Source organism: Phacochoerus africanus, chromosome 5 (genome assembly GCF_016906955.1).
Source record: "Phacochoerus africanus isolate WHEZ1 chromosome 5, ROS_Pafr_v1, whole genome shotgun sequence".
Classification (NCBI taxonomy): Eukaryota; Metazoa; Chordata; class Mammalia; order Artiodactyla; family Suidae; genus Phacochoerus; species Phacochoerus africanus.
This window is the reverse complement of record NC_062548.1, coordinates 36,014,741-36,037,983: the sequence shown is the minus strand read 5'-3', so window position 1 is coordinate 36,037,983 and position 23,243 is coordinate 36,014,741. Positions and strand designations below refer to the sequence as shown.

The following is a 23,243-nucleotide window of genomic DNA, read 5'->3' as shown; positions in this document are numbered from 1 at the left end:
CCTTCACTGACTGCGCTTCAGTGACTCTGAGGGTTGCTTCTCTTAGTTCACAGTCCTCTGACCTGGTGGGGAGGTCAAGTGGGTGAGGATCTCTGCTTATTGCTAAGCAGGGGGTCGGATAGGAGCTGGGGCAGGGGAGTGGGAGACCCGCTTGTGAGCCCAGGCTGTACTAGTTGTTGCCGAATGACCTTGGACAGTGGAATGGCCTGGAAGCCTCTCTGCCCCCGGTGCTGTTCAGATTTGAGGGCCTGTGTAGTTTCCCAGCCCTCTCCAGGGATCCCTTGTACTTTGGGGCTGCAGCCCAAGCAGGTATTACATAGAAATGCCCTGGTTGATGGAGCCAGAGTGCTCTGTAATTTCTTTCTGGAATTGTCTCTTCTTGTATTAACCCAATCAGGGGGCGCTGTAGGCCAGCTTGGATTTCCTGTCTCTCTCTTGGAGATACTGCTTAAGTGGACGTCACCTGTCTGTTTGTCCCCTTCTTTTCTGCTTCATGAAAACCACATCGACATCTCGTGCCTATTTTAGTACCCTCGAGCTCAGGGGCTCTGAAGATCTCAGGGGACCGATGAGGAAGTCGTGGGATACATGCGTTCAAACCTTTGTTTGTACCCAGAAGCCTCCGCCCAGTAGAGGCCTCAGATGTGCACTGTGGGAGGACCAGGCACGGCTTTTCCGGGGAGCCTGTGTGATGGAATTGTCCGGCTAGCGGGTGGAGAGAACCACTGTTCAGAGCCTTCTCCTCTCTCTCTCAATTTGCAGCACTTTTTATGAAGATTGGGCCTTTGTGATGGATGAAGAAAGGTCTAGCATGCTTCCTACCATGGCAGCTGGTGAGTCGGGCCTGGGCTGGCTGGCGGGTCCTGTGCAGCCTGGTGAGCAGAGGAGGTGGCCTGGGAGTAAATGTGTAACTCCACGGGCTGCTGAGATTTTCTCCATCCCTCCTGCCTTAATGAGTCCCTTGCCACTGTCCTTCCTTTAGTGGCAGTGAGCGTGAGTCCATTTCTCTAGAATTTGATACCCTGGCTGGGAAAGCATACGACTGAGGGATTTTGGCCGCAGCTTTCCAAGTATAATAGAAAGATCCAGGGAGCTGGGGACAGGAGATCTGCCTTTGAGCAGGTGGCCTGGGCAGACCCTATGAGCATTTGTTACCCTATTCTGCGAGGTTGGCAGTCCTGATAGCACGGCAGTCACCTTTATAGGGCTGCCAGGGGATCACATGTGATCGGGAATCAAGTATATGACTTGCCAACCTGAAAGCCTGGATTGATGCTAATTGGTAAATTGTTAAATTGTTTCACATTTGACTCTCACTCAAAGGGTGAACCCAACAGAACTGGTAACTTGCTTCTTTCTCCCATATCTTTTGCTGCCTCTTTTTCTCTTTCCTGAAAGTTTACGCTCAGTCCCGCTGCTGAGAGTCATGGTAGGTGTGTCCACCCTGAAGACAAGTCAGGTGACCACGATGTCCTCTGGGCTGTAGGAGGCTTGTGCGAGTTTTTGCCTAAAGTGATAATGGGAATGATATGGGTGGATATTAGTTTTTGTTTTTGTTTTTCACTTGGTGCTGTACTTGCGGCATATGGAGGTTCCCAGGTGAGGGGTCGAATCGGAGCTACAGCTGCCGGCCTACACCACAGCCATAGCCACGCCAGATCTGACCTGCACCTGCGACCTACACCACAGCTTATGGCAACACCACATCCCCGACCCACTGAGCGAAGCCAGGGATTGAACCTGTATCCTCATGGATACTAGTTGAATTTGCTTCCGCTGTGCCACAATGGGAACTCCTGTGGGGACATTTGTTGACTGCTTCTTGAGCTGTTTTTGGTGGGCGATGGTCTTTAGTACTTTGTGGGAGAGATACTGTCATCCTCGTTTTACAGATAAGGAAACTAAAGCTCCGAGAGGTTATTAATGGCTTGACCAAGGTCTCAGGGCATGTACGTGGCAGTGCTGGGACTCAGCCCAGCCCGTCCGACTCCAGAACTTACGACCTAACCTCCCCATGGTTTTATGTGCAGCTGTCTTCCTGATGGGTAGGGAGAGAAATTGGAAAGACTCCACTCCAGTGACGGCAGGTGTCTCCAGCCCCCAGCTTTATGAGTGGTTTTTTGCTTTGTCTTTTTGTCTTTTTTAGGGCCGCTCCCTCGGCATATGGAGGTTCCCAGGCTAGGGGTCAAATTGGAGCTGTAGCCACCGGCCTACACCACAGACACAGCAACAGCCACGCAGGGTCCGAGCCTCGTCCGTGACCTTTACCACAGCTCACGGCAACGCTGGATCCTTAACCCGCTGAGCGAGGCCAGGGGTCGAACCCGCAACCTCATGGTTCCTAGTCGGATTCTTCAACCACTGCGCCACGACGGGAACGCCCCGTGGGTGGTTTTGATCAGCGTTTCAGATGAGTGTGGACCCGCGTGTGTTCTGTAAGGTCTGCACCTTTTCATCGTGGTCGAGGTGTGACTGTTGAACAGCAGACACTCTAGATGTTTCCCTCCGGGGGGGGGCAGGTCTGAACTCCATCCTCTTCGCCATCAACATCGACAACACCGATTTAAACGGGCAGAGTAAGTTCGCTCCCACCGTCTCGGACCTTTTGAAGGAGTCCACGCAGAACGTGACCTCGTTGCTGAAGGAGTCCACCCAGGGCATGAGCAGCCTCTTCAGGGAGATCACGGCCTCTTCCGCCGTCTCCATCCTCATCAAGCCGGAGCAGGAGAGCGACCCCCTGCCCGTTGTGTCCACGCACGTTAGTGCGGGTGAGCGGGAACGGGCTGGACCAGAGGCCTGGGCCGCAGCTTGACAGGTCGTGGCACCTGAAGGCGCCGAGGGGAGTGGGATCCGATGGGCCGGCATTTTCAGGTGTATCTGTCTTACCCTTATGCACTGGGAAAGGGGTCCGTGAGCCTTGCTGAGATGTGAAGACGGTCGGGCAGCCAAGCTGACAGCATGGTCAGAGCAGACGGGGTGGGGGTGATGGTCTTGCGAGGCGGGGGAGGCTGAGCTTCCTTCCTTTAGTCCCTCTCCCATTCATTTGTTTAATCGTCCCTCTGATCGGGGGGTGGGGGGGGTGAAAGCGCAGCCTAGGGTGCCGTGGAGAGGGTTGGGGGATGACATTTCAGTGGCAGCTTGGGGAGGGGAGGGTTGGTCATCTTTGACTCTAGGCTTTGAGGAGGCGAGAGAACGTTGATTTGGTTCTGATTAATTTGGTGAGATGCTTATAATACCTCTTAAGCCTTCTAGGGCTTCCAGAATGTTGACATAGCAAACTTGGAGATTGGGGGGTAAGGCCTCAGCCCTGGGGTTCTCAAATGCCTAAACGGGGCAATAATCGTGGGCATCCCTTGGGAATTATTAGTGCTGGTGAAAGCTCAGAACCCTGTGGAGTGTTGGGTCCACACTGGCTTTCCCTGTCCCGCCCTCCCCTTCTTGAGTAGAGACCCCATGCAAATGACAGAGAAACAGACCTGTTGATATTCTGTGGAACAGATATGCTGGGATTTGTACACCCAAAGGGGTATCTCTTCCATCCATTTTGGGAACCCTGCTTTTGACATTGTCTCAGAGTTGTGACACTGGTGAAACGTCACTACGTTCCACCTAGGTTGAGATGGATTGCATATTTTTGGAATCAGTTCAGAATGTCTCACACCCAAGCTTGATGATTAAGATGGATGAACAAAGTGGCTCATCGAAGCAGGGGTCCCCAAGGCAGTCTTGACTTCTGTTTCAGTTAGCCTTTGCTGTGTAACAAACAGCTCCAAAATGTAGTGTCTAAAAACAACCACAATTGGTCATTTTTGAAAAATGATTCTATGGGTGGGCGGGATGGTTCTTCAGCTGGTTTCCCCTGGGCTCCCTCGTGGGGCTGCATCCAGCTGGTGACTGAGCTGGGAGATCTCAGATGCCCTACTCGTGCATCTGAAATTAGTGCTAACCTTTGGCTGGGGCATCTCAGCTTCCTTCCACATGGCCTCTTCATCCTCCAGTAAGCTGTTCTGGCCTTGTCTGTGTTAGGTTCAGGGCTGTTACAAGAGGGTAAGGCTTAGCATTCACACTGTTATTTCTGCCACATTCTGTTCTTAAAAGTGGAGCACTAAGCCAGTCTAGATTCAGGAGGGTCGAGAAAGAGATGCCACCCCTGATGGGAGGGGCAGCAAAGTCTCTTTGTAAAGAACCAGCAAAGTCCCTTTGTAAAGGGGTGTCGGGGCAGGCCTGGGACGAATTGTGGCCATTAGATAACTGACTACAACCCCACCCTGATTTTCTTTCTTTTCTTTTTCTTTTTCATCTTCTTAGGGCTGCACCTGTGGCGTATGGAGGTTCCCAGGCTAGAGATGGAATCAGAGCTGTAACCACCAGCCTATACCACAGCCATAGCATCGCCAGATCCGAGTTGTGTCCGAGACCTACACTGCAGCTCATGGCAACACCGGATCGTTAATCCACTGAGCGAGGCCAGGGATTGAACCTGCATCCTCATGGATGCTAGTCAGATTTGTTTCTGCTGAGCCACAACGGGAACTCCCACCCTGGTTTTCTTGGTCTCATCTCCCAGCCACAAGAGTATTTTCCAAAGTGAAACAGTAAAAATCTTTTCAGTCGTGATTCAGCCTTTGAATTAAAGTGCTTAGAAGGACTGCTGAGAAGGAATGGTTTTTTGTTTTTTTTTCTTTTCTCTTTTGGCTGTTCTGTGGCCCATGGGGTTCCTGGGCCAGGGATCAGATTTGAGTCACAGTTTCGAGCCACACTGCAGCTGTGGCAAACGCCGGATCCCTAACCCACTGTGCCGGGTCGGGGATCAAACCTGCGTCCCAGTGCTCCAGAGACATCGCCGATCCTGTTGCGCCCCAGTGGGAACTCCAGAAGGAATGATCATAACGGATGCTCTGTGGCATATATGTGTAGATCAGAAGTAGGGTCTCACATCAGTTTTATAAAGTCTCTCATAAAACAGATAAAAACAGTCTCTCATAAAACAGATTCCCTCCCCCCAAATATTTAAAAACATGAATTTATCTCAAATTGATATTTTAGTGGAATAGTAGAGGATCTTCCCCAATCTAGAAGCAAGATGGCTCGATCCTCACTTTATCTTGCCTCCTTTTTCTAATCTCCTGTTTTTTTTTTTTTTTTGCCAGACACTACGTGTAAAAAGGAGCGGAAGAAGAAAAAGAAGGTGACCAACATCATCTCCTTTGATGATGAGGACGATGAGCAGATCTCGGGCGACGTGTTTGTCAGGAAGATCCCCGGGGCCGGGGAGAGCTCGGAGGAGAATTCTGACCGCTCCTCCATCAATATCATGTCGGCCTTTGAAAGCCCCTTTGGGCCAAATTCCAATGGAAGTCAGAGCAGCAACTCATGGAAAATCGATTCCCTGTCTTTGAACGGGGAGCTTGGGTACCAGAAGCTGGATGTGAAAAGCATCGATGACGAGGACGTGGATGAAAATGAGGATGATGCATATGGGAACACGCCGGGAAGGAAGCGCCCCAGCCACTCAGAGTCGCCCGAGAAGTAAGCTCCGAGCTGGGTAGAATTAGGCTGCAAGTTTCTACGTGTTAAGGGCATTATTCATTCCTCAGATGTGGATTTAGGAGGAAGGGACATTGGCTTGCTGGCTTTATTCCTGTGAGCTAAGGGGGAGGGAGCACATATACCATGTGAAGGTACTTAATGCAGAGTTGGTGTCAGGATGTATGCCTTGGGAGTCTTGCTTTCTTTCCTTGTTTTTTTTTTTTTTTTTTTTTTTTTTCCTAAGGCCACATGTGCGGCATATGGAGGTTCCCAGGCTTGGGGTCTAATCAGAGCTGTAGCCGCTGGCCTACGCCATAGCCACAGCAACACGGGATCCGAGCTGCGTCTGCAGCCTACACCACAGCTCATAGCAACGCCGGATCCTTAGCCCACTGAGCGAGGCCAGGGATCGAACCTGAAACCTCATGGTTCCCAGTTGGATTCGTTAACCACTGAGCCACGATGGGAACTCCCTTTTTTTTTTTTTTAAAAAAAGGCTGCACCTGTGGCATGTGGACGTTCCCAGGCTAGGGGTCGAATTGGAGCTGCAGCTGCCAGCCCACATCACAGCCACAGCCATGCCAGATGCGAGCCTCGTCTGTGACCTACACCACAGCTCATGGCAACGCTGGATCCTTAACCCACTAGGCCAGGCCAGGGATAGAACCCATGCCCTCATGGGTACTAGTCAGGTTCTTAACCTGCTGAGCCACAATGGGAACTGCCTGGCTTTCTTTCTATGTCTTTCATTTTTGTTGCTTGGATTTTGCTTGCATCTCTGACTTGCCACCAGTGCGGGGAGCTTAGGAGAGGGGCAGGGTATTCTAGGGCACAGTGACAGGCTGGTGATTTCTGTGTTCGTCTGCAGGGGTGTGAACGGCAGTAATTGGCCTCCATTCGCCACCTTCCCTCTGGAGCAGCAGTCCATTTATCCCTGCGGGAGGGGCTCTGTGCATGCGAAGGCAGGAAGCAGAAAAGCATCGTTAGGAGCTTGGATCTTGGAATCCAGACAGTCTGGCTTCTCATTTACTAGCTACATGGGGTCTAGGTTGGATTAGGTGGGCTGAGTTCCTTCACCTCCCAGAGCCTCCCCTAAGACCTGGGAGAAAACCAGCACTGCCTTGTAGAGTGATTGTCTGGTCAATGGGACCCTGCGTGTGTGGCCCTGGGCACAGGTGCTGGCACGTTGGGACAACACAACTGCTATCATACTGTGACTCCAGTAATAATTCCTGGGCTTGGTCTTACTCCTTGTGCCAAATAAACGAGTTCGCTCTCTACCCGCATTGTCTAGCAGGCAGTGCCATCCCACCCACGGCTGACCCCCAGCCCAGCCTGAGAAGCTGAGAAATGAAGAGGCCGAGACCCTGTGGTGTCATTGATGACGGGGTGCCGCGTGCCTGCAGCCCTGTGCTCTGCATTTTCACGTGTTGCATCACTGTTTTCTTTTCTCACGAGATTGTTCCTGTTTTTGTTTTTGAGTTTTAGTCTCGCCCTCCTTCACATGGATGCCTACGTTAGTAGCATTACTTCATTAGTAGTATTTTTTAGCCACCTCCATAGCATAGGTAAGTTCCTGGGCTAGGGATCGAACCTGTGCCACAGGTGTAACCAGAGCCACAGCAGTGACAAGGCCAGATCCTTAACCTACTGCTCCAACCAGGAACTCCAGTGTTAACTCACTGATCATTTGGGATATGTGGGAGGCAGCAAGCTGTGGATACCCCTTATCCACATACCTAGAGCTGCCCTGGGGGGAGGGGGGGCCGGGGGGAGTGGGCCTCACTCCCACCTGACAGATGAAAGACCAGATTCCTCAGCAAGTTAAGATTTGTCAAAGCAACGGGCAGAACTGGGGTTAAGGTCAGGTTGTGCTGCCAAGCTTATACGTACTGGCAGGTATATTCCACATTTCTGCGTGGGCTGTAGGTTGCCATTTGGTCAGATCAGTATGTCACGATTTGCTGTTCCCCTGTTGTTTGAGTATTTAGCTTGTTGGCATTGTTTTTGTTTTTTGTTTTCTTTTATCAGCCATTCTGAAGTGACCATTTTCATGCATGAGGCTTTTTTCTCCTCCTGAGGCGCACGCCAGGCTGGCTTCACTGCACTGTGGCTCATGCTTCTGGATGTGAATGTTTTGTCTGGTGACGTGCTGTGGGGGTCAGGGTTCTCCAGAGAAACGGAGCCAATAGAGAGAGAGAAAGCGTGAGTGTGTGTGCGCACGCGTGTAGATGTACGTATTTATCCAGAGAGAGTTATTTTAAGGAATTGTTTTATGTGATAGTGGAACCTGACAAGTCCAAAATCTGCAGGGTAGGAGTTCCCGTCGTGGCTCAGTGGAAAGGAAACTGACGCAGGTTTGAACCCTGGCCTTGCTCAGTGGGTTAAGGATCCAGCATTGCTGTGAGCTGTGGTGTAGATGCGACAGATGCGGCTTGGATCTGGCATTGCTGTGGCTGTGGTATAGGCTGGTGACTACAGCTCCGATTTGACCCCTAGCCTGGGAACCTCCATATGCTGTAAGCGCAGCCCTTAAAAAAAAAAAAAAAAAGACGAAATTTGCAGGGTAGGCCGGAAGTTTGGAAACCCAGGGAAGCATTGCACTTTGAGCCTAAAGGCAGTCTGCTGGCAGAATTTGTTCTTTGAGTCTTTTTCTATTAAGCCCTTCACCTGATTGGATGAGGCCCACCCAAATTCTAGAAGGCGATCTGCTTTACTAGACATCTCCTGACCTAACTTTTAATCTCATCTAAAAAAATGTCTTCGTGGAAACACCAAGAATAATGTCTGATCACAGATCTGGGTACTGGGGCTTCACCCTGTTGACACGTAGAGTTAACCATCACACCTCTTCTTTCTGGCCCCTCTGGGAGATGCCCTTTGCGGTCTCTGTCTCTGTGGGTGGATGCATCTCTGAGCTGCCTCACTCCGTGAATCAGTTCTTTGGCCACAAACATAGTCCCCCCTCTTCCTACTAGACTGGCGCCACTGAGGGGAGGCTGGAGGGGGAGACTAGCTTTGTGAGCCTGGGGGGCTGCCAGCATTGTGATGTGTGAGACACACAACAGTGCAGGGTGACCTGGACAGGGCCAGGCCCTTGGAGACCATGAGGCCTCCTGTAGATTATGAACAGCCAGCTCCCTGGCATCAAGGGGAAGTCCTAAGTGAACATTCTGCAGAGCATCTCAGGGAAGGAGCAGAGGAGCCATGAGATGGCCTACTGAGTAATCTTTTCACTCTGATCCTAAGCTGATATTCACAAGAAAGGTTTAGGAGCCTGGCGGGGCCAGAACTTCAGCATTGTAACAGCTCTGCCAGGTTTGGGCGGGAAAGTGTCCAGACCAGGAGAAGCACGTGGTCTTTGGCAAAGTCAAACGCTCCAGTGGCCTTTAAGATGCTCTGTTGGCCAAAAATTGGGTTTATACCGCTACTTGCTGACAATTAAACCACTTCTTTGATGACTAAGGAAAACTCTCTGTTGTCTAAGGAAGCGTCTCATCGTTCCTGATTTACAAGTGTTGGCTTTGCTTCTTGTCCTTTTCTTCCCGTTCTTTCTTTTTGCCTTTTAGGGCTGCACTGCGGCATATGGAAGTTCCCAGGCTAGGGGTCGAAATGGAGCTGCAACTGCTGGCCTACACCACAGCCACAGCAACACGGGATCTGAGCCACATCTGAGACCTACACCACAGCTCAGGCAACAATGGATCCTTGACCCACTGAGCGAGGACAGGGATCGAACCCTCATCCTCGTGGATACTAACTGGGTTTGTTACCATTGAGTCACAATGGGAACTCCTCTTATCCTTTACTTAAAAGAGAAGAATCTATTTTAGAAAGGGGTTTTCCTGTCACTTTATCTGTGCCCTGTGACACCAACAGTGCCGCGGCTGGGAGAAGCTATGGTTTTGCCGCCTTGTCCTGAGAGGTGCCCCTTGGTCCCCAGCTGCTAGAGGGGAGCCCCAGGACGGCGGTTCTTTTGAGATTGTGGAGGCAGAGCCAAGTTCGCCCTGGGGGGGGTGGCTCTTCCTCTTCTGGCCTCGTGGGGGTGTCACCTGCAGGACCGCAAGACCCGTGCCGCTGACTTCTGTTAGCATTATTCCTCCTGTGTCCTTTTCAGAAAAATTGCGTTAATCCCTGCTCTAAATGGAGAAAGAACTGTATACATCATATAACTGGCGGGCAGTGGCCAGGACAGCCATTGTAATTGGCTCTGGAAGACCAGGGCTGGATTCTCCAAGCCTTGGTTCTGTCCAAGGGATGAGCTTCGACAGGTCGCATCATCTTTTTGACTTGTTTCCTCCCTCCCCCCCATCTCCCCTCCCCTCCCTCTCCCTTTCCCTCTTCCTCCCCCTCCGCTCTGCTTCCCTCCCTCCCTCTATGATTATCAGCTATTTTGGTCTCCTTTACACCTGAGTTACGGCATGAGTTTATAAACTGTAAAACACCTCACAAATGCATCCTGGCATTTATCAGGGTTGCCTAGTTCCCCAGTGGCAAATGCTGCCGTGGGCAAAAACTTGAACTGGCTCAGATTTAACTGAGCCAGCCTGGCGTTGCAAAGATCATACCTTTTAGTTTTGTCCTTGGTGGATAGGCGGACAGTGTTAGCAGAGCACATGAGCCTGGTTAATATTTGAGCTGACCTCCCGTCTTGGAAGGGACCCAGACGTCATCTGGTCTGGCCCTGTCCTTTCCCTCACGAAGCTCTGAGAACCAGCCGGGTGAAGGGACGCTAGTCCAGGGTCACGTGGCTGCATCATTTTAGACCCTGTGCCCACTGTGCCACCTCCCGCTCCAGCCGGTGGCCCCCCCGCCCTCCTCTACACCCAGGTAGCTGGTGCTTCCTCAAACTTCGCTTCTTGCATGACCGTCCCGACCAGCTCAACAAACCTGAGCCGCTGTTTCACACCTTCTTTTATACGCTTCACACACATTTCACGCCCGCATCCCTACCAGACTGTAAGCCTCACGTGGGCAGGGTAGACACACCGGTGGTAGGTTCTTTGCGCAAAGAGGGTGTGTGAGCGCCCTGCTGGCAGGTCGGAGGTGCTCAGTCCACATGGGCTGAAGGGGCGAGTGTGGGAGGGCTAGCTCCTGACTCTACCCAGGCCTCCGGCTCTCAGCGCTCTGGGTGCTCCCAGGAGGGGGCAGGTGGAGGCCCAGCTGGTGCTTGCGGTGCCCAGAGCCCTCGGCCCTGACGCGTCTGTGTTCTCTTGCCCCAGGCCGCTGGACGGCAGCGCCTGCCTCTCCCAGATGCACGCTTGGGCCCCGCTGCAGGTGCTGCATGGCGATGCCGACGTCCTCTTCCCGGTCAGCGGAGTGGGCTCCTACGGCCCCGCAGGTACGTGTCTCCTGGTTACGCCCCGGCCCCCAGAACCAGCGGGAGCGTCTGTGGTGGGAGTGAGCAAGGAGGCATGGGCTCGGGGCCGGAGGGGGCCTGCTGAGCTCAGAAGCGACGGTGGGTAGCTTCTCTCTGTGCTGAACCGGGTATGTTGAGGTGCTGGGCCTGGTTTTCTTCTTGCCAGTAATTTGTTGAACTTGGTCATGTGTATACAAGCTGCTCACAAATGGTGGCCATTATTTTTGCCTCTTAGAAGAAGGGATGGTCACAGAAACCCTTAGCTCTGAAGACCCTCGTACCCCTTACAGCCGAGCAATGGGGCCCATGGAGTAGCTTGTTTATAACGTGCCTTTGGAGTGGGTAAGCACGTCTGACCTGTTCTGTGTGGTTGAGCAGGCTTGTGTGTGTGCTTTGTTATTATTTTCTTTAGCTAGACCAGGTCTTGATGGGGGAGAGGGCGGGTGGCATGGGTGAGCCCGACTTTCCTGGTGGGGTGGGTGTGTGCAGTGCCTGGCACAGGGAAGTGCTCATCACTGTCACTGCCCCAGAGCACCACCAGGTCAGCGAGGCCTTGGCTTCCCATGTAGGTGCCCTTTCCTACTCCTGGGCCCAGCTTTAGGAAATTGTGGATGGGGGCCCACCGACTGCCCAGAAAGTTGTGGATGTTCTGAACACGATGATAGGCTGTTGTTTGTGTCCCTGTGTGAGGAGCAGAAACCCACTCAGACTGGCTGGGGCACAGCCTGGCAGGCACAGTGGCAGCTGTCTGGGGACTCAGCCCTGGCCCAGCTCTCAAAGCCGCTGAGGGGGCAGGGCACTGCTCGGTCAGCACCAGCACCTGGTGACTGGTGTCCGCCAGGCCGGTCTCCCCTCCAGGAAAGTGGGGCTGGTGGTGAGGACAGCCAGCATGCATCACAAGACCTTGAAGTGCGTCTGGGCTGTATGGTGACCGATCTGGATTAACTCATCCACTCTTGACTGCAGCCCATGAGGAAGGGGTTCCATCTCAGGCTTGCGGTGGAGATTCCCTGAGTTATCTGGGAAAGGGTGCCGGGGACCCTGGGACGAAGGGACCCCGGCCTGGCAAGGTCCTGCCGGCTTCCTTGTGGGGACCTGCCCCCATCTCTCCCTCCTGGTCTGTCCGTGTGCCCTTGTCATTCTCTTCCACGTTGGCCTGCACTTGGCTGAGGTGCCAACACCACCGCCTCGGCCGTGCTGCCTTGCACACCAGCCAGAGCAAGCTCAGGGATGGACGGGCTGGTGGGCCAAGCTCTGGGCTTCTGGCCAGGCCAGCCCCTGCCGTTTCTGCCGGGCGGGTGACCAGCCTGGGTCTGAGCCACCACTGTCTGGGGCCCCTTGCCCATAAGCGGCATTGCGGCCACGGGTGGGATGCCCGTGGAGGGCTGAGGGCCGGCCGGGAAGAGACGGTCCTCACGTGTGTCTGGGCTCCCTGGGGGGCTCCCAGTGCCTGCGTATTGCACCCACTCACTTTCTCTCCCCCCCTGCTGATGGGCCCGTGCATTGGTCATGGATGTGCTGGGCCGTCACGTCCAGTACATGCACCAGGCTGTGTCCCAGCAGCTCCTGCGTTCCTTAGCTGGGCTCCCTGACCGTCGCACCCTGGGGTGGTGGTCGGTGGCGCCCGGGGCATGGCTCTTTGTCATTTACGCTGGGGTTTCACAGAACCCAGCGCTCTGGCCACCCGCCCTCCAGGATCCTCGCAAGGAGGCCTCCCCTCCCCCCTTCCCCACCCCGGTGGTATTCCCACCTCCGACTGTCAGCCTCGCAGGAGCCGAGGTTCCACCTTGTCACTGCTGATGGGACCCCGAGCTCCAGCTGATCTTGGTAGTCCTTGTCCGAGATGCTGGAGTGAACCAGTCTGCCACATTTTTATTTCCTGCAGTAAGAGCCCTGTGAGGGGTCTGGGGAGCTCGCGGTGGCCGAGGGGCAGACCAGGGGTGGGCGCCGTGCATGGGGGAAGGGCGCTGTCTAGAGCTGCACGACGAAGGGGCTAGAATCAGGGCTGCAGGAGCTGTTACCTGGTTGGAAGGCCAAGTCGTATCCAGTCCCTCCTGGCCGGAAGCTGGTCTCAGTGCAGGCGCGGGCCGGGCGCCGAGGCTGGCCTGGCTGTGCCCTGCCAGTTTCTCCCAAGACTCCTTTTTTTCACTCTAACTAGGGTCCCTTGTGATGGACATCCACCTACTTTAGTGACAGTCAGATCTCCCTCCTCCTGGACTGGGAGCCATTTCGTGTCTTTTACTTGCAAGTATTTAGAGAAAGTGGGGGGTGGGGGAAAAAATCAGGGAGAGAGGCCTGTGGCGGGAAGGATGGATGATTTGGTAGCCAAGTCTGGGGAGGGAGAAGGCCGCAGAGAAGGGACCCTGAACCCAGGATTATCATCCTTCCGAACCTTGCAAGAGGCACCCCTGTGGTTTAGGGGCGGCTGCTCCTCGGGCTGCCCTTCTGGGGTTAGGGAGGGGCTCAGAGAAGGGAGACCCAGCCAGGTCACCTGACAAGCAGGTGGAGGATTCCAGCCCCGCCCCGGGTGTGTCATTACCCACAACCAAGCAAAACACTTTCAGTACCATCTGCTTGAAGCTGCTGGGGAGAGAAGCCCCCGAGGGTTCTTTCACCTGAGAGCCATAAACTGAGGGGACAGAACACCCTTTCTGCTCAGCGTGTGCATGCGAACGTTCCTGCTCCTCACTGATGGCCTGGGGTTTAGAGGAGGAGCAACGAAGAGTCCGAGTGTCCTGAGTGTGTCCACTGCCCTCTTCTAACTCTTATTTCCTGCTAGGCTGTTGCAGAACAGCCTCTCAGGGAGTTCCCGTCGTGGCTCAGTGGTTAACAAGTCCCACTAGGGACCATGAGGTTGCGGGTTCGATCCCTGGCCTTGCTCAGTGGGTTGAGGATCTGGCGTTGCCGTGAGCTGGGGTGTAGGTCGCAGATGCGGCTAAGATCCCGCGTTGCTGTGGCTCTGGTGTAGGCTGGTGGCTACAGCTCCGATTAGACCCCCAGCCTGGGAACCTCCATATGCTGTGGGAGCGGCCCTAGAAAAGACCAAAAAAAAAAAAAAAAAAGAATAGCCTCTCAGGACCTCTCTTTGCCTGTCCCCCACCCCGTCCATCCGTCCGACCTTTGAGCAGCCAGAGTGATTCGTTAGAATGTAAATCAGAACACATCAGTCGCCTGCTCCAGACCCTTCCACTGAACTCAGGGTAAAACCCTGAGTCTTCACTGTGCCCACCTGGCCTCCCACTCATCCTGCAGCTCCGGCGGTGTCCACTTCCTTCTCCCCTCAGGCTCCTCCTGCCTTTAAGCTGAAGCCCAAGGGCCAACTTAGGGACTGTCCCAGGCCAGGCCTCGGCTTCACACGGCCTGAAGCCTAGGTGTCTCCATTGTTCCAGGCCGGTTTGTAATCTGCATTAGTGTCCTCACCTGGTGACACCTGCCTCCTGCTGGTCTTTGAGGTCCATGAGGGCAGGGCCATGGCTGTCTGGGTTTTTTTTTTTGGTCTTTTTAGGACCGTACCCACGGTACATAGAGGTTTCCAGGTTAGGGGTCGAATCAGAGCTGCAGCTGCCAGCCTGCGCCACAGCCACAGCAATGCCAGATCCAAGCCATGTCTCCAACCTACATCACAGCTCAGGGCAACATCGGATCCCTAACCCACTGAGCGAGGCGCAGGGATTGAACCTGCATCCTCATGGATACTAGTCAGATTTGTTTCCGCTGAGCCATGACGGGAACTCCAGGGCCATGTCTGTTTTGTTCTCACTGTGACCCTGATAGACCCTGGCCAGAGCCAGGCCCTCATGTGGGGTTCAAGTGAGTGCATGGATGCAGGGGTGGGGACATGCTGATGGGAGTGGATGTCTGGTGATTGGAAGAATGACATCCTGTTGGGGACAGAGGAGAAGGGGGTCTCGAGGGTGAGTGAGATAGTCTGTCTCTGCTCTGTGGCCCCAGTGCGTCAGGCCAGGGGTCAAGGTTGTGTATCACGTGTATTAGGAGGGAAAGTCCTCCTGGGCCGAGTGGGCATGGCATCTGGCCCACTGGCGGGTGCCGTTGGCCTTCACTGCAGCCGTGGGTTTCCTTTGTGTGTTGGAGTCCCATCTTGGCTTCAGGGAGTAGAATCAGTGTTAGATGAGAGGCCGAAACAGAGCTGAGGGGACCTGCTGCTGGAGACCCTGGGAAGCTACTGACCCAGGAACTGGGACAGCCGTGGAAGCTGCTGGGAGCAGGGAGTGGGAGCGGATAGTGTAGGACGGCCGGGTCTGGGCCCCGACTAGTTCTGGGACAGCAGGGCGGGGTACCCCGGTCTTCTGAGCTTACAACCCAGTGGGAGCAGTTTGGAAGGTCATGAGCTGTTGGGAGGCCCAGTAGGTGTCCCAGTAGAGCTTTCTGGCAGGCAGTTGGAGATGTGGGGCCAGGATTCAGAGGCAAGGGCCTGAGAGCTGGAGCCAGGACCTCTCTGGGTCAGAGGCCATGGAGCTGTGATGCAGAGATAGCTCCACGCAGGCCCTGGAGACCAAGACAGTGATGGTGGAGGAGGCCCCTCCTGTTATGAAGGCTGAGAGCGGAGAGCTCCTAGGAGGCGCTGGGGACCGGGACGGAGGGAAGGGAGCCTTGGGGGCCTGACTAGCTACCAGGCTCCGTCACCGAGTGAGCCGATGCCGGCCACCACTCCCCGTCGCCCTCAGTCAAGTATGTGCATCAAAACATGAAATTTCATTATATGGTGAGCAGTATTAAAATGTGTGGTAGGCACCCGTGTCAGCCCATTTCAGAGATGAGGAAACCAAGTCCCAAGGAAGCTGGGTAACTTGCTGAATTAAAACTGGGGAGCAGGAACTCGAACCCAGGCAGGTGGGCGGAGCTTGTACCCTGACTCTCGGTGACCCTAGGGAGCGAGGAACCCGAGAGGAGAGGCGGATGCTTTCTGCTTCCCCTTCCACCTTCTTAAAAGAGGTCGGAGCTCATGACCAGCTTGGCGGGGGCGGCGTCGTCGAAGAGGAGGCGAGGAAACGTTTTTCCCCTTAGGACTCCCTTAGTTCCAGCCCTTAAGAGCTGGGAATCTTGAGTAAATGGAGCGGGTCACACGACAGATGGCTTAGGACCACCAGATGTGTGCCCTGTCCTCTGTCCTGGTCCAGGCCTGGTTGGGGGCATTGGCATATCAGAAGTTTGTCCAACATACAGGAGTCCTCCTGGGTGACATTGGCCTCGATGTCACCGTCCAGCCCCAGGGGCATGGATTTGCTCTATTTCCTGGAACGAGACTTTGACAGCAGCTAATATGCTTATGAAAGCCTTTAGTGCCCCTTGCCTGTGGTTTCCAGAGGTGATTTATGGCCTCACTTCTTCCCAGTGCCTTTCTCACTTGGGGCCAGGCAAGCGGCTCTTTAGAAAGCAGCAGCGCTTGGCATTGACGGAGCAGATGATGTTGGCGATTGGGCCGTGCTGCCCTCTTGTGTCTGTCTGTAGCCACTGTAGGCAGGAGCCGTTTCTGTCCTGCAGCTGATTTATTATTTTATCCCTTGGTTCTGAGGGGGGCTCTGGATATGGACTTCTTGCGTAATTCCAGGTGGCTCAAGATCAGAAAGTTTCATAAATTAGTCGGCGGGTGTATCGTACAGCACAGAGAATATAGTCAATAATGTTGTCGTTATGGTGCGACAGGATTGGCATATTGAGTTGTGACAGATGGATGCTGGATTTATTGAGGTGATCAATTGGTAACGTATGTAAATGTCGATCCACTGGGCTGCACATCTGAGATTGATGCAGTCTTACATGTCAGCTGTACTTCAGTGAAAAAAAAAAAAAAAGGTTAAGTGGGAGTATAGGGCCTCCAGTCAGTGACTGATGCCAAATCTGAGATTACGGCCAAAGTGAACGGGGTGGCAGATTAGAATCCAGGGTGCAGTGGGGAACGTGTGTGAGCTAACCGATGTAGCAGGCCAGCCAGTGTCTGCACAGCGTCCTTGTCTCACCGAGTAAATGGATGAGAGGAGAATGCTGACTTTGTGTCATTCTGTCTGCACAGACGCCCCGCTCGGGAGCCTGGAGAACGGGACTGGGCCCGAGGACCACGTGCTCCCGGAGCCTGGACCTCGGTACAGGTGAGCACCAGAACCCCACTGTCCTCTTCTTGGCTCTGCCTTCCCTTCTTCTTAAAGGGACAGGCAGGCGCCGGCTGGGATCGCAGGGCCAGGCCTCACTTCTCATGCACTTAGCGGAGGTCTGGTCTCACAATCCCAGAGTGCAGAGTGGCCAGTGGCCGCAGGCCTGGACGTGGTGTTTGTCCAATGCCGTTTTCGTATCACCTGTCCTTTTCCCACATCGGCGGCCGTGCCTGGGTGCCACCTCTGTCGTAATGCGCTCGATCTTAATATTTGATGATAAACAATTGAACAATTCCTGCATTACATTTTACCATTTTAATAGTGCACAGTATTCAAGCCCCTTTGACACCTGCGGTGTGGGAAGGGCTTAGCCTGGCATTCAGTAGCAAATCACCACATTGGTTTTCTTTTTATCAAATGAAAGCATTTCCAGGGAAAGCTAAGCTGTGCAGAGTCACTGGATATGTGTTGACAGAGCAGAGTGGACACTGAGGACCTCTCGATGACCCTGTGGTCCTTGCTGCTGTCACAGCTTTCTCCTTCCCCCTCGCCCTGGTGTTCACCTGGTGGCTCAGGGATGTGGCACCTGCCATTTCGACCTTGGCTCCAGGGCGCGGTCACTGATCCCCACCAGCCATGCCGGGTGTTCCAGCCACACCGGGAGTAGACAGGGCCCTGCTCTCTGAGAATTTCACTCCTTGTGGGAGGCTCGGACCAACTAGTACGATGCCAGGAAGGGTCGGTGTCACCTGCTCCATCTAGGACGCTGAATCCTTTTTGCTGTTTATCTTAGAAAATTTGGAAAATGCAGCAGTACATGAAAAAAAAAAGTCACTCTTAACACCAGCTCCGTTTCCCTTTGGTCCTTTTGCTCCCAGTGGCACGGCTGCAGGGGTGCTAACCAGATCCTGGTCCTGCTGTTTTCATGAAAGATGCGACATGTTTTTTTTCCATGTTGCAGATTCTTTGTAAACACAGCCGGGCCTCATTCGTGGCCATCATGTTCTGTAAAGTCCCCGTGAGGACGGAACCATTGCCCTCGGGTTCCTGGGAGTGTGTCTGGTCATGTTGTTGTCAATAGATCAGTGCTTACCTTTGTCTGAGGTCTGTTCTGTTGAAAGACTCTCTCTGTAACGTATGCTGTTGATTCACTGATGTTGAACTCACGGCCACCAGCTCAAAATCAGGCCCGAACCAACCAGATTTGTCCATTTTCGACCCAGGGAGACCAGACAGCACTCCAGTGCTACGGCGAGGGCCATTTTAGGTGCAGCATCTCCAACAAAAAGTGCAAGAATGTGAAAAATGTGGCCCTGAATAACCCGCCAAAAGGACAGAGTGACGGTTGGAAGAAGGCAGGGCTCGCAGCCTATTTGGCGTGAGCTGGGAGCACTCAGAATTGCGGCCACTCTGTGCGTGTTCCCGGGTGACCAGCTTGGCACCAAAGTGTTGAGTTTTTTGGGTTCCAGGTAAACGTTAGGCAGTAGGTGAATTTGCAGATACGGAACCCACAGATAAGGAGGATGGACAGTCATCAAAGGGCTGCCTCCTCTTCCTGCCAGTAGTAATGCTGAGTGAGCCAAGCACCTGCTGGAATTTTTTTTTTTTTCCTTTTTACAGCCGCACCTGCAGTATATGGAGGTTCCCAGGCTAGGGGTCACATTGGCGCTGAAGCTGCTGGCCACAGCCACCGCCACAGCCGCACCGCATCCGAGCCGCATCTGTGACCTGTACGCAGCTTATGGCGATGCCAGATCCTTTTAACCCTTTGAGCCAGGCCAGGGATTGAACCCGCACCTCACAGAGACAATGTCGGGTCCGTAACCCACTGAGCCACAATGAGAACTCCACACGCTGGAATTTGAATAGCGAGCTTGTGTTTTCAGTGGCCGAGCATAACTTCCCTCTGTCTCCCTCTCTCAGTGTGGAAGCCAGTCCTCCTGGCCAAGGAAGTCCTCTGAGCGGCCTGTTACCTCCCACCTCTGTCCCGGAGTCGATGACAGTGAGTAAGTACGTCCTGAGCAGCTTCTGCCGACCGCAGGGCAGAACCTCGTGTCAGCGCCTGTGTGCTCACTCTCGCGTGGCCGCGGACCATGCGGAGTGTGGGATGAAGTCACAGGTGTGCTCCCTGGGCCCAGGCTCCCCGGGCTGTGGTTAGACTCGATGCTTGGGTGCATGCGCACCCTAAGGACATGCTTCAGAGATGGAGTGGCATCCGGGCGGAGGGAATCTTCTATTGTTCAGGGTTTGCTTCCTGCAAGGTTGTCAGCTACGGAGGACCTCTCTAGTTGGCTTTCCTTTGTAGCTCTGGAAGCATCACTTTTGTAAGGAAGGAAAGGTGTGTCTCTTGAAGGTAAATGAAAGTTGCAGATCATCAGGTCCACACTGCAGCCTCCGCACGCAGAGAAAGTATTGGCGGCGTAGCGATTAAGATTAGGTCAGAGGAGGGAGTTCCCGTCGTGGCGCAGTGGTTAATGAATCCGACTAGGAACCATGAGGTTGCGGGTTCGGTCCCTGCCCTTGCTCAGTGGGTTAACGATCCGGCGTTGCCGTGAGCTGTGGTGTAGGTTGCAGACGCGGCTCGGATCCCGCGTTGCTGTGGCTCTGGCGTAGGCCGGTGGCTACAGCTCCGATTCGACCCCTAGCCTGGGAACCTCCATATGCCGCGGGAGCGGCCCAAGAAATAGCAAAAAGCCAAAAAAAAAAAAAAAAAGATTAGGTCAGAGGAGCTTCCGCTGTGGTGCTATGGGATCAGTGGTGTCTTGGGAGCACTGGGACGCGGGTTCAATCCCTGGCCCAGCACAGTGGGCTAAGGATCTGGTGTTACAGCAGCTGTGGCTTAGGTTGAGACTGCAGCTCGGATCTGATCCCTTGGCCCGGAGGCTTCACATGCTGTGGGGTGGCCAAAAATGAAAAAAAAAAAAAGATTAGGTGGTTAGAGTGAGCTTCATGTGATAAAGAATAAACCAACCAACTGGAGCTTAATGGGATAGAAATTCATCTCTCTGTCCAGAGGTAGGTAGGCTGGGCTGGCATATAGCTTCATGGTCATCATGAGAGTTCCCGTTGTGGCAGAGCGAAAACGAATCCGACCAGTATCCATGAGGATGTGGGTTTGATCTCTGGCCGCCCTCAGTGGGTCGGGGATCCTGCATTGCTGTGAGCTGTGGTGTAGGTGGCAGATGTGGCTCGGATCCCACGTTGCTGTGGCCGTGGCGTAGGCCAGCAGCTATAGCTCCGATGCGACCCCTAGCCTGGGAACCTCCATATCCCCTGGGTGGGGCCCTTTGTATAAAGTTGTACTTTATACAAAGTTATTATAATATATTGGCTCTGTTCTCCGTGCTGCACAATGCATACTTGTAGTTGGTTTATTTTCTACAAGTTTGCACCTCTTACCTCCCACTCTGTCTTACCACTCCCCGCTCCTTCTCCCCACTGGTAACCACTAGTTCATTCTCTGTATCTGTTTCAGTTTTGTTATATTCGTTTGTTTGTTTTATTTCTAAGAATCCACATGTAAGTGATAATATACAGTATTTGTCTTTCTCGTTCTGACTGATTTCACTAAGCATAATACCCTCCAGGTCCATCTGTGTTGCCTCAAGTGGCAAAATTTCATTCTTTTTTATGACTGAATAGTACTCCATTGTATGTATGTACTACATCTTTATCCATTCATCTGTTGATGGACGCTTAGGGTGTATTTCCTTTAATTATGAAAGTAGCAGCAAACCATAGGAACCTTAGTGGTTTAGCAAAGTGGGTGACTTGTCACTGCTAAGTCACAGGCACCTGTAACAACAGTGATGTGAAAAAATCTCATGGTATCACTTCTGCTTGAAAATGCTGTCATTTTTTTAATGTGATAATAAAGAATCCTGTATACTGCTCTGTTACTTTTCTTTTTTACTTTTTGATAATTCTGTTTTGAAATAGTCAGTTTCCTTTGTGAATTTGGGTATTTTATGTATTTTATTTTTTTATTAAAAGATTTTTTTTTTTTTGGCCATACCCATAGTGTATCGAAGTTCCTTGGTCAGGGATTGAATCCCAGCCACAACTGTGACGGACCACACAGCTGCGGCAACGCTGGAACCTTAACCCATTGTACTGGGCTGAGGATTGAGCCTGAGCTACTGCAGAGACATCACAGGATCTGTAATTCACTGCACCACAGCGGGAACTCCTTATTTTATATATTTTAAACTTTTTTCCCCCAGAGTTCCCTTGTGGTCTGGTGGATAAGGATCTGGCATTGTCACTGCTGTAGCTCAAGTAGGTCACTGTTGTGGGTTCCATCCCTGGCTGGGAACTTCCTCATGCTGTGGGTGTGGCTAAAAAAAAAGAAAACAAACAAAAACATTTTTTTTTGGTCTTTTCTGGGGCCGCTCCCTTGGCATATGGAAGTTCCCAGGCTAGGGGTCTAATCAGAGGTGTAGCCGCCAGCCTATGCCACAGCCACAGCAACTCGGGATCCGAGCCGCGTCTGCAACCTACACCACAGCTCATGGCAACGCCGGATCCCTGACCCACTGAGCGAGGCCAGGGATCGAACCCTCAACCTCGTGGTTCCTAGTCGGGATCCTTAACCACTGCGCCATGACGGGAACTCCAACAAAAACATTTTTCTGAGAAGAACCCCGTAGACTTCACCAGACTATAGGATGGGTCTGTGACACACATAAGTTGAACCCCGCCCCTCCCCCAGGCAGGAAGGCCTCTTCCTAGAAGGTGCACCCAGCTTCCTTCCTTGGTTGGTCCCTACAGCCAACATCAGTCCCAAGGCCCCCCCTGGCTGCTAAGGAGGCAGGCAGTGTGTGCTCCGCCCCCCAACCCCTGCCAAAAAATAGGATTTTCATGGCTGAAGAAGGACTAGTGGAGTTTGGGGGGCAGCCAGTGTTCTGATTCAAGGGTGAGGAAGACGTGAGTGGCCCCGTGAGGCTGGGTAATTGAAAGCAGCCTCCCCGACTTGGTCATCCCTGAAATGGTGAGGGGTTTTGTCCGGACTTTGGGGAGTATATTCTTGTCGTTATGTGCTGCCCAGGAGAAGATGTGTGATCAGTCCTGCCTTAGGCTCTCTTTCCACTGGCCCTTTGGCACTTAAGAAAACCCCAAGGCCTAGTGTGAAAAATTAGCTACTGAGGGGGAGTAGTAAAGACAGTTTCGAGCAAAGCAGAAGACCCCCGGTCCTGCCTCTGCAGTCTGTACTGCCTCAGCAGGTGCACCTGCAGCCCCGCACTTGGGACATGCGGGGTCCAGCTGGGTGGGAACTGTGGCCCACCTGGAGCCCTTTCTGAAACCAGGTCGCCTGGGTTCAAGTTCGCAAACTTCCCGGGGCCCTGATTGTTTGTCTGCGTGGAAGGATGTGATGAACACTCGTCTCCTGTGGTCGTCGTGCGGATTAACTGTGGTAGGCTTGGAAAAGTACTTGGAGCAGAGTTAAGAGTCATGAATATTAGCTCTTATGGATGTGTGTTTTTTTTTTTTTTTATACGCAGCTTCTTTTGTGTTCTGCTCTCTTAACATTGTATCAACAGTTGTCCTTTTCTTCCTCACCTGTCTGTGTCGTCGGAAGGAAAATGCACAATCGTCGGAAGGAAAATGCGCAACCAAAAGTTGTGCGTTAAGGGCGTTCCTGTTGTGGCTCAGCTAACCTTCCCACGGAGTCACAGTGGGAACTCCCCTGTCATTGCTTTTTTCAATAGAGCAAAGGGTTCCCAGGCGCGGATGCTACTGGGTCTGTAGGATGAGCAAACCCAAGCGGTTTATTTTCAGGGACACTTTTTGCTCTGAGTGCTGCACTCTGCATATTTGTGACCTCCTATCCCCCCATTTATATTTTGAAATCCTCATGCCCAGTGTGATGGCATTAGAGGGTGGGACCCTTGAGATGTGACTGGGCCCTGAGGGCAGCGCCCTTGTGAATGAGATTAGCGCCTTTACAAAAGAGGCGCCCAAGAGCTCCCCTTGTCCCCTTGTGAGGACACAGTGAGACGTCTGCAGCCTGGCAGGGGGCCCTCGTCTGGTCTCTTGCCCCCTGATCTCGGCCTCCAGAACTGTGAACAATTCATTCCTGTGGTTTATAGGTCACCTGGTCTGCTGTGTTTGGTTTCGGCGGCCTGATGGACCGAGACACAGAGTGTGCTGGGGCCATGGCTCTGGGCTGCTGACCTCTCATCAAGTGCCACCTCTCTGCCTCCCTCCCAATTCCCACTTCCTTCCCTCCTCCCACCCCCAAACCT

General features: G+C 53.2%; 1 protein-coding gene across 5 annotated transcripts in view; it reads left to right on the top strand.

The window, feature by feature from the left end:
• SNX29 (sorting nexin 29) overlaps positions 1-23,243 on the top strand; it is a 551,544-nt gene that overhangs the window by 73,999 nt on the left and 454,302 nt on the right. For all 5 annotated transcript variants that reach the window (XR_007134934.1, XM_047780471.1, XM_047780470.1 and 2 more), the window contains 6 exons: positions 763-833; positions 2,520-2,768; positions 5,151-5,529; positions 10,752-10,870; positions 16,920-16,995; positions 18,922-19,004. Coding sequence is in view for 4 of the 5 variants with exons in the window: in XM_047780471.1 (XP_047636427.1) it covers positions 763-833; positions 2,520-2,768; positions 5,151-5,529; positions 10,752-10,870; positions 16,920-16,995; positions 18,922-19,004 (977 nt within the window). In the remaining variant the exon portion in view is untranslated. The remainder of the gene's footprint in view (positions 1-762; positions 834-2,519; positions 2,769-5,150; positions 5,530-10,751; positions 10,871-16,919; positions 16,996-18,921; positions 19,005-23,243) is intronic.